Source organism: Melanostigma gelatinosum (genome assembly GCF_949748355.1).
Source record: "Melanostigma gelatinosum genome assembly, chromosome: 6".
Classification (NCBI taxonomy): Eukaryota; Metazoa; Chordata; class Actinopteri; order Perciformes; family Zoarcidae; genus Melanostigma; species Melanostigma gelatinosum.
Window position 1 is genome coordinate 27,031,713 of NC_136639.1, and position 10,496 is coordinate 27,042,208.

General features: G+C 45.3%; 1 protein-coding gene across 1 annotated transcript in view; it reads left to right on the forward strand.

Moving 5' to 3' along the window:
• crb2b (crumbs cell polarity complex component 2b) overlaps positions 1-10,176 on the forward strand; it is a gene marked incomplete at both ends in the record, with an annotated part of 30,265 nt that extends 20,089 nt beyond the window's left edge. Inside the window, 7 exons of the mRNA XM_079270959.1 lie at positions 1,684-2,640; positions 3,466-4,007; positions 4,617-4,782; positions 6,364-7,225; positions 8,840-8,956; positions 9,139-9,265; positions 9,955-10,176. Of these exons, the coding sequence (XP_079127085.1) occupies positions 1,684-2,640; positions 3,466-4,007; positions 4,617-4,782; positions 6,364-7,225; positions 8,840-8,956; positions 9,139-9,265; positions 9,955-10,176 (2,993 nt within the window). The remainder of the gene's footprint in view (positions 1-1,683; positions 2,641-3,465; positions 4,008-4,616; positions 4,783-6,363; positions 7,226-8,839; positions 8,957-9,138; positions 9,266-9,954) is intronic.
• Between the last annotated feature and the right edge of the window lie 320 nt (positions 10,177-10,496).

The following is a 10,496-nucleotide window of genomic DNA, read 5'->3' on the forward strand; positions in this document are numbered from 1 at the left end:
AAACTGCATTATTCAGGTCTGAATCTCCAGATTTCCAGCTCTTAGCTTTTATTGTCACTATCAATTATCAACCCTGATGAATTTGTTTTTTTTCTGAAAGTGAACATAAACAATTCAAACATAACATTGAAATAAAACTTAAATCTGAGACTTTCCAACTGTCATCTAATAATTGACGAACAATTCACAATTCAATTCAAACATTAGAACCCTTGACTTTGTTGACCCCCCCCCCCCCCCACACACACACCCACACCATATTTCAAAATGTTTTATTTTTGTCCATTGGAAATAATCCTCTTTATTAGTCACTAGTACCAGAGCATACTGTAACACAGCAGTGTTGAATCTATATCAACTGTCTTAGAATCAGTTCAGGTGCAAGTCTGCCCATCGGCAATACATCCAATGTGATAAGATCATTCAGACACAATGGTGGATGAGACTGACTAGCTGCTTTGCAAACGTCAATAAAGAATCAATATCGGCTCCATGTATCAGTCCATACATGCTCAGGTCTGAAACCTTGAACCTGCAGCACCTCCTGCAGGTTCATTCTAGCATTTCCTGTCACTCGTGGGCATCCACAGGCCGGCACATGGAGCAGGGAGGGGATGCAGCACTGCATTCCTCTTGTCAAACACCGACAGGAGCCAGCTGGAGGAGGCTTAGCGCTCTCCCCGGGCTGGGCTGCAGACAAGAGAGGAGCAGGGGGTGTGAGGGAGGGATTCAGGGAGGAATGGAGGAGGGAGAAAGAGAGGGAGGTAAAGAAAAGGTGGGCGGGGCTGCCTTGTAATCACTTCTGCCTGTCTGCCTTGTACAGAGTGGACGCACGTCTGCTTTGTGAGAGAGAGAGAGAGAGAGAGACAGAGAGACAGAGAGAGAGACAGAGAGAGAGAGAGAGAGAGACAGAGAGAGAGAGAGAGAGAGAGAGAGACAGAGAGAGAGAGAGAGAGAGAGACTGTCAGCCAGCAGTGTGAGGAGTGTTGGTGGTTCACTCAGTGGATCATGGGGGGAAGCAGGTTGATGCTGCTGCTGTGCTGCTGCTGCTGCTGTGGGCTCTGGGGGCTGACAGGTACGGTACGGTACAGCACTTTAATGCTACATTCACAAAAAAGTTGCGTGCTTATGTACGAGGGTGGAGTCCTGGCACAGAGAGGACAAACAGCGTAAGGGTTCCTTAAATGTAGAGTATTTTAAAGGACTGTGTTAATGCAAGTTGACTGCTGCTGCCAAGGCTTAATGTTGAATGCAGTTTGCTAAGTGGCTGTGACTACTGAAACCAGGCAGGTAGACTGTAATTCTGGCTCAGGGTGTGTGTGGCAAGCATGTAGTATATTATTTCAATGTCTAGCTAACGAAAAGTAGGGCAAATCTAAGTCTTCTCTAATTATCTAATTGTGCAATTAATGTTTTTTCCTCCAGTCATGACACGAATGGAAAAATGTATATATGCCTCAACCATATCTGCCTGTTCATCGGTATGCGTCTAATTATATCATTGAATGTATTGTCTTTCCAGGCTCCATTTGCATTCCCCCTGATTGAATAACCATATTTATGTGGTTCAATTATTCGTAAATATGTCTTCAATTGTGATCCATTCAAGGGGTGTGTAGGAGGAGTTGCATGAGTGTTGTTAAAGTAAGTAGTAGTACCAAACGTGAGGGTCTCTCCATGCAGGCGTACGCTGTGAGGTGGACATCAACGAGTGTGACAGCAATCCCTGCAAGAATGGCGCCACGTGTGAAGATGCTGCCAACTCCTATAGGTGTGACTGCCCTGAGCCAGAGCCTGGCCAGGAGCCTTGGGGCGGGCGGGACTGTGACGTTGGTCTGGTCGGCTGCCAGCAGCACCACTGTCAACACGAAGCAGGTTGCGTCCCCGTGCTGACTGATGATGGAGGCCACAGCTACACCTGCCTGTGTCCTCCTGGCTGGACCGGAGCACGTTGCAATACCTCCACCACCTTTTCCTTCAACTCCGAGGGCTACGTCCACATGCAGCTGCCTGTTCCCAAAAACAGGACAAAACGAGAAACCAAGGACCAAGACAATCATGGGCTCCACATGCAGCTCCGATTCAAGAGCACCGTGGACGACATGGTGCTGTACTACCGGGGCACCGTGGAGCGCTTCGTCTCCCTGGAACTTGTTGGAGGCTCCCTTCGGTCCAGGGTGAAGTCAGGGAAGGTACTGCAGGTCACTTACCCTAGCCTGGTCAATGACGGTGAATGGTACCAGGCCACTGTGACCATGGATGAGAGGCTGGTTCTGGTTGTAAAAGGACCAGGCTGTGAGGATGACTGCTTTGTGAAAAATGAGGGGTACAACCATCTGATCTTCCTCCAGCGCAGCTCCTTTCAACAGCTGTATGTTGGAGGGGCACCGCAGGAATATTTAGCACAGACGTCCAGCGGAAGGGGGTTCATTGGATGCATGGAAGACCTTCAAGTTGACCACAAGCTACTTCTGCCTCAGGACCTCATCAGAGAGGAGAACCAGGGCTTGGAAGTAGGATGCAGTAAAAAAGATTGGTGTCAAGATGACCCATGCATGGAACGTGGGCAGTGTGTGGACATGTGGGTTCGTCCCAGCTGCCAGTGTCATCGACCCTACTATGGAGAAAGCTGTGAGAAAGGTGAGAGCGTACCTCATGGGGTAGTAGGACTGAGTTTGACTTAAAAACATTTAAATTTTCCACTGGATAGAGTAATTTGTGGTACGCGATCAGAGCGGCGATCTCCAGGACTATGCGTAGGAGGAACTGTAGGAATGCTTCTGTAGGTGTGATTCTTTTGTATCCCACTCAAAGTAAGGGTCCTGATTTTTGGTGAGGGTATGACACATCCAAATGTAGGGATGAAATATAAACTCCCTCCTAACGAGCACTCAACGAACAATTTGTCGAGGCAAAGCTGCCGATATCAAAGTCTGAGCTCCTTTATCTCCTCCACTCTGTAATAGAGTTAGCTCCTACTGCTGTTTGAGGCTGCTATTATGCCAAAGTGTTGAAGAAGTACTCCAGCAAACTGGTATTGCACTGCCGTGAAGTTGGGGAAAAGGATGAAAAATAGAGCATTATCATTCAAAGTGCTTCAGATAAAAATCGAATCACTGCACCACAATCCAAAGTCATGTAATCCTTACAGTGTGGCTCAAACTCCAAAGGCACTGGATCATGCACTTCTCATGATGCAACTCAATCGTTTACCTTTCTGGTAAATGCACTTCTTCCAAACTTCATGTTGACAAATGTGGCTGTTAATGCCCAAGCTGAGACACACAAGTGTTTCTTTTATTAAATATAGCCTCAATAAAAATAACGAGACGTCTCTGACAATTCATGTGGAACTGAGTACTCCTTCAAGAATACCTAAGTAAAGTATTGCTGATGTAGGTTTAGCGTGTGCCATTGTGTTTGGGTAAGATACTGATAACTTTGTGCTTCTCACCCCAACCTCAGAATATCCATCCTGGACCTTCGGTCATGAGAATAACACCAGCTACGTCGGCTTCAACATCACGGAAACTCATGGAGACAACTTCACTATCTCCTTTTTAATGCGCTCCCTCAAACACAACGGTCTGCTTCTGCAGCTCCATCGAGAAGGAAAGCCCTACCTGACAATCTATCTGAAGGAGGGCACTGTTGCTATTTACAGCCCTCACACCACACTGCTGTCGGAGGCCAAGTTCGTCACTGACGGCAACAATAATTTGGTGACTTTAAAGGTGCAGTACGGCCATGTGGTTTTCCCCAAAGCAGGAAATCATCGCGCATTAGGAAACGTTAGTATAGAGGCAGGGGACGTGGCATATGTTGGAGGGCTCCCTGCAGGCAAGAGTATGAATGCCTGGGGTGGAAATGTCAAGGGCTGCTTGCAAGACATTCGGCTGGACCACAGACATCTGACCATTGAGGATCATCTGGAGGGGGTGGACGTTTACCAGGCAAGCACAGAGGAGAACGTGCTGCCAGGATGCCATAGTGATGACACATGCAAGGTGAAAGAGACATAATGTCTGCTGTATGATTTTTACTTCAACTACAGAATAGACAACAATAAGCTGAAATGTACACTCTCCTCAAGATCACGTGAAATGCAGAAAAAGGCTGAACTGATGACAGCTTTAGTATTTGTTGCTGATATTCATTTACTATGTACACTAGGGTTAGGCCTTACCGGTCATGTAAATACATCAGAATTTGTCAAAAGTTAGTGCTGCATGTCTCCAAGCTCAACTGTACTCTGGCTCAGTTGCTCTTTGATATAGCTCACTAAAGATCAGCATGAGAATGTAGCAGAATATACTGTTAACATGCTATGTTATTACTGTAGAAGTGTAGCGCAGGCTAATGAGAATGTAAAGTCAAGATCACCAAATGTGTTGCCAGTGTGTAGCGTGTGTGAAACGCTGACCCCGTGCTTAAGGTGTTAGCACCTTGCAGCACTGTCTGATAGCTGGGCTGGACTGTATTGCCTCAACCCTGTTAACATAGATCTGGTTGTTAGTGCTCAATCATCTCTGCAGCTTTTGCCACTGCCGTCGCATCAGGTGAGAGACTTGACAAGTGCTCATCTAATCCATCCATCTGTGTCTGTCTGTGCACAGGATCAGCCCTGTTTCAATGGTGGACAGTGTCAGGTTATCTGGAATGACTTCCTGTGCGACTGTTCCATGAACTACTCTGGCCGGCTGTGCGAGGCACGTTTGTGGTGCGTCGACAACCCTTGCTCTGCCGGAGTGCGTTGTGTGGACCTACAGGACGGTTATGAGTGTAAGTAATCCTTTGACAGTGGTTATCGCTCTCTTTATCAAGTCAGTGTCTGGTCAAGTTTGTTTGTTCAGCTCTTAATTTCTTAATTAGATTCACAGTCTTAAAAGGTATCTGAAGGGACAACCTGCCAACCTTAGACCCTCACTGACATCAGAGAGAGGACTCCTCAGTCCAAGGGAGGAAAGAAGCTGCCTGAACTCAGGAGTCTGACTACAAGAGGTGTTTGAGAGGACAGATTATCCATACAGAAACAACAAACTCATTTTTCCGAGTAGCAGAAATAATGATATCAATAATAATAATACACTTTATTTTTGTAGCACCTTCCATACAAGAAATGCAGCACAAAATGCTGTCCAGGAAGATAGACTGAACATTAAAAAAGGCAAAAAACAAACTTCAGTGCAGGTACTTTGAGACGAAGTCACACAATATCCAGTTCGACACAAATTCACTACAGGTCTCGATTATACCGAAATAACTTTCCACCACCTCAGGAGATCTTCCCACGGTTGTAACCTCACTGCAGGTCTCGTCTGTTTTGGGTACAGAAATGACATGAAAATGACTGTGATAAATAATTGGCTGCATGCACTTACACATCATTAGAGGCACAAAATCACTCAAAAGTCAACATGTTAAAAAGTTGCATTGTGCAAATAAGAATAAAACACTTGATAAAACTAAGAGGTGCTCTCGGTAGAGTGCAGATCTGCTATGCCCTGCTTTAGTGAAAGCTCTGAGTTAGTGAACCCTGACATTAGGACAACTCTGAGATTTTGGTTCTAGAAAGAGAGGTAGCTTTAACTCTGGGTCTGTTACTACGGTAACTGACTCTGTGAACCTGCTCGCTAGAAGGTTTTCTTCAATAAACCCGGAGTTCCTCACAGAGACAGACGCGGTGTTTCAACTCCTCATTCATTCATTCATTCATTCATTCAGGCCGTTTGAATCAGCGGAGGGTTCGTGTCTGTGGAATGTAAATGCTGGTCGGACTTTAGTTTGGTACTCAGATAAATCCGAAGTTACTGCGTTCAAATATTCACCCTCGACTCAAAATAAAACTTCTGTTATGTCCTTCTTTTTGGGAGTTTATTTATATATAAATACACAGTTGATGTCAACTGTCAGTGATGTAACACAATCCCTATAATATTTGATATGTTAGTATTCCTAAGTAAGGATTGTGGTGCAGCTGCAGAATGTAGTTTGGCTCTATGCAAATGATGTGTGGTAACGTCACAAACCAGTGGATGTTTCATCTGGTGACATGTGGAGCTAGTGGTAGCTGGTTTCATTGGAAAAGAGTTGTCAACACACATCTGACTTTCTACAGTTGCTTAAGTGAAGTTAATGTCTTGTTCCTCTCTGGAGCCTTCATGCTCCTGTGAGGTTGTACCTGCTGGCAGACACAACTGAAAAGCGAAAGTGAGGCTTAAATGGAACCAATCTTAACACTGATGGTGTCATCATCCTACTGCTATTGCATTGTGCAATCAACATTTATTTCACAATGATATAAAAGCAAAACACCTGTCTATTGCCAATTAAGTTAGATTTCATCATCTTCTCTTCACACAGGTTTAACTGAAGCCATTTTTCAGGACAACGCTCTTCAGTATGTTGCAAACAGCTCCCTGCTGAGCCCGGTCACCAACATCACCTTGGATATTCGGACGCGGGATGAGAACGGTATCCTGTTGCGGGCCTTCAGCAGGGCAGAGGTCTTCTGCCTGGGTCTGCTCAACTCCTCCCTGCTGGTCAAACTGGACAGCGGGGCGAGTACAGAGCTGCTGGCCTTCACAAGTGACAGGGCCATCGCAGACGGGGCGTGGCATCAAATCCAGCTGGCCATGGTCGATCCCACGCAGTTAGCATCCCGCTGGCGCCTCACCATTGATGGGCAGAGAGCTGGTGGCAGCTTCGGCATTGGAGGCAACCTTAACTTCCTCAATGACACCAAAATCTGGCTGGCTGAGAAATACACTGGATGTTTAGGGGAGTTGAGAGTGGGTGGAGTCTACCTGCCGCTCATAAATGTACCAGAGGCCCCTCAGATGAGCCAGTTCTCCAAACTGGGTGGGCATGAGCCAATGATAGGATGCCAAGGTGTACCGATTTGCGATTCCCAGCCCTGCCTTAACCAGGGTGTGTGCCAGGATCAGTTTAATGAGTTTAACTGCAGTTGCAGCGCAGGATGGGAGGGGGAGCTGTGTGAGATGGAGGTAAATGAGTGCTCTTCAGGTCCCTGTGTCTACGGGACATGTAAAGACCTTCCAGCAGACTACCAGTGTGACTGTGAACCTGGATACACAGGGAAAGACTGTCAGCACGAGGTGGATAACTGTCACAAGTTCAGCTGTGTGAATGGAGGAATCTGCACGGACACGGTGGGAGTTCACACATGTGCATGTCCTACTGGATACGTCGGCAAACGCTGCCAGTGAGTAAAGACTTCCTCAACATCACATTTGAGTCTTTTTAGCTTTTTATGAGAATTACCATACTGTTTAGTGACATCACGTCTGTAAACACCCTGTCTGATGCGTGGAGGACGCTAAATGAACCAAAAGCTTTGTGTAGCCTTTAGGGAGGTCTATTGGCAGAAATGGAACATGATATTATATTCTCTTTAGTATAATCACAATTGTTGTGTTTTTGTTATCTTGAAATAATCCGTTTATATCGACATACAGAGCTCAACGTCCTCTTCACTGAGCACGTGTTTCTACAGTTGCACAGAACTAACAAACCCAAAACTGTCTGCTAGTGCACAGCAGGTTCCTCAGAGCTTTCTCACTGTAGACAGCTGCTGCTGCTCAGTGTTGATATCTGAGTGATTGAACCAAAACTGTCAAATTGGGAGCTGTAAAAGCAGAACAATGAGCTAAATGAAGCTAAAACACTGAGCGGAAGGGAACTGCAGAGTTGGTGATGTTATATAGTTAAATGAGATAAATATATTACATCATTAAATGAGACTCCTAAACCACATCAACAGGCCTTTACAGCATCGCTGTGCTCACTTACTGCAAACGTGGTGTAGTTCTGTTATTGCCTAACTTCCACTTGTCACTTCTGCCGATTATATTCACCGTTCACAAATCATAAAGTGGTGTTGATTTTCCAATATTATCTTGCTGAACTAAATTCATCATCAGCGTTTATTTGCCACCAAGTTTATTTTATGCTATAATCCAAAATCCAAAAGAAGGGATCCAGCGCGATACTAACTTCCTGTTGGCCTACAAGAATGATGTCATCCCTGCAGCGCGCTATTACACAGTCATGAGACGAGAAGCGTTGTTAATCTGAAAATATTGATGTTGATTGATGAGAAGTGCAAAGTGTCTCTCTTCACAAACTAAATCGTTTTTCATGTTCATGCCATTCTTATAAATGACATTAGCTTCAGATCATTAGCTTCAGATCATTATTTATTCTCAAGTAATCAGCGTTACTGCTGAACGTTAAACCATAAGTCAATTATATTCAGAACAGACCTTCACCAAAGCCAAACAATGGTCAAAGGTTCTATATATGACATTCAGAGCATTATTAAAGCAGCAAACCGCTATTGTGTATGTAAAGCTATAGAGGAGTAATCTCTACCTGAGCAGAGGATGAAGGCGCTCTCCCTCTGTGTGTGTTGGTTCTTTGTTTTGGTCGTCGGGCCAGCCGCCCGTACATCTTCGTGCATTTGAGTCCCTCCCTTCCTGGCTAACTCGTCGCCCACCTTCCCATCCCGCCCCAGGTTACCGCCGTTAGCTCCGTCAGCTCCGTCAGACTGTTTCCATCATTAGCACTGTTAGTGTTGTTATCCCTGTTGTAGTTGGTCCTTGAGAAGGGAATGCTTGATTTGATGAAGCACACGCTATTATCAATGCAAAAATGAAACCAAACTCAATGGTGGAATTAGGCCATTATGATTGTGGGATCAATTGTGAAGTTCTTAGCTTCTCCTCCACTGCGTTTGGGTCGTAATTAAAGCTCACCTACATGTATAACTACCAAATCATACGTTTGAGTGTACTGAATATGTGTGTGTATCCGATAGATGGCGTTTTCCTCCAGCGGCGTGCGATTCAAACACAGAGTGTCTTAATGGGGGAGTATGCATAGGAGGTGACTCTGGAGGTAACTGCACCTGCAAGCCGGGATACACTGGTGCCAGGTGAGAGCAGCACACTGCACATTCCTCACTCACACACCTGCTGCTCAGGAAAGAGTGTGTCTGACCCACATCCAAGTGTAAAGGTCAGGAGAGAGAGTGTGTGTGTGTGTGTGTGTGTGTGTGTGTGAGAGCTGCTGCTCTGTCAGTCAGCATTTTGTTAAAGCCCTTCTGATGTTTTTCAGGTGTGAGACAGAAATAGACGAGTGTGAGTCCAGCCCTTGTCTCAACGGGGCCACCTGTCTGGACAGACTCAACCACTTCCAGTGTGTGTGTGTGCTGGGTTTCAGCGGCACGTTGTGTGAGAGTAACGTAAGTGACGACCCGATCTTCACACTGACTCTAAAGTTGAGTTGATTCACTTTCACAGCATATGTGCTGAATCAGAAGCTGAATCTGAGTCGTGGGTTTAAGACTGAAGGAACCTTCAGCTGACACAGAAGCAATGATGGGAAACACCACAGACATACACAGAAAGTACGGCTTCAAACACAAGTAACAGCAAAATAGCATAACGATATGTTAATCCCATAATCAATTGTCCCAGTCCATTCCTCTGCAAATCGGCAACATTTCAGGATTGCTAAATTAACACTGAAGGTTGTAGAATTGTTCCAACACAAAAGGGAACCATGTAAACCTTTAAATTACATCAGATACATGAACATCACTCAACTAAAGTTATAGCTTTGTATAACTAAAGGTGAAAAGTTAGAATATTCTTTTTGATTCGTAAAAATAAGTTTTATTATCACAGCAAATACTAACAAAACACAATGAAGAAAACTAATACAAACAACAACAGTTGTTAATCAATTGATTTTTGTCCAGATTCTCTTCAGACAAGACAACTGCCATGATGGAGGAGATTAAAAAATTCGAACTAATTATTTATTAACCACTTATAAACCCATTAGTTCGGGCTTACGAGTGCCATATTAGAAGAATTATCAAAGACGGAATGGTCATGTATTATAACATTCTGTCCTGTCCTCTTGCAGAAAGAGGAGCATCAGGAGCGAATCCCCTGGCTGGTGGTGACCATCCCTCTGATCACCCTGTGTGTGTTGCTGGGTATACTGGTGGTCTTTTGCCTCATCATGACAGCACGGAAGAAGCGTCAGTCAGAGGGCACCTACAGCCCCAGCTCACAGGAGGTGGCTGGTGCCAGGCTGGAGATGGGCAGTGTCCTTAAAGTGCCTCCAGAGGAGAGGCTGATCTGAGTCCTGCAGCCCTGCCTTACTGCCTCACATCCAGTGGATGTATCTATGTAAAGGGCAGAGAGAACACGCGCTCTGATGTGTCACACTGATGGCCTTCCTGGCCTACAAAGAAGCAATGGAGGATAAGTCAATGACTGATCCTCCACCTGGGAAAACTACTGACCTCGAAGTCTGGCAGATGGACCGGTAAAGACCAGAGGCTGAGAGAGCCAGTCTCTTGATGACTCAGGCTGTACTGTTGGGGACAGTGTGGTCAAAGGATGCTCTGACCCTGAAAATCCTCTTGAAATTTGAAGTCTTGAGGACAATCTCAAACTTGA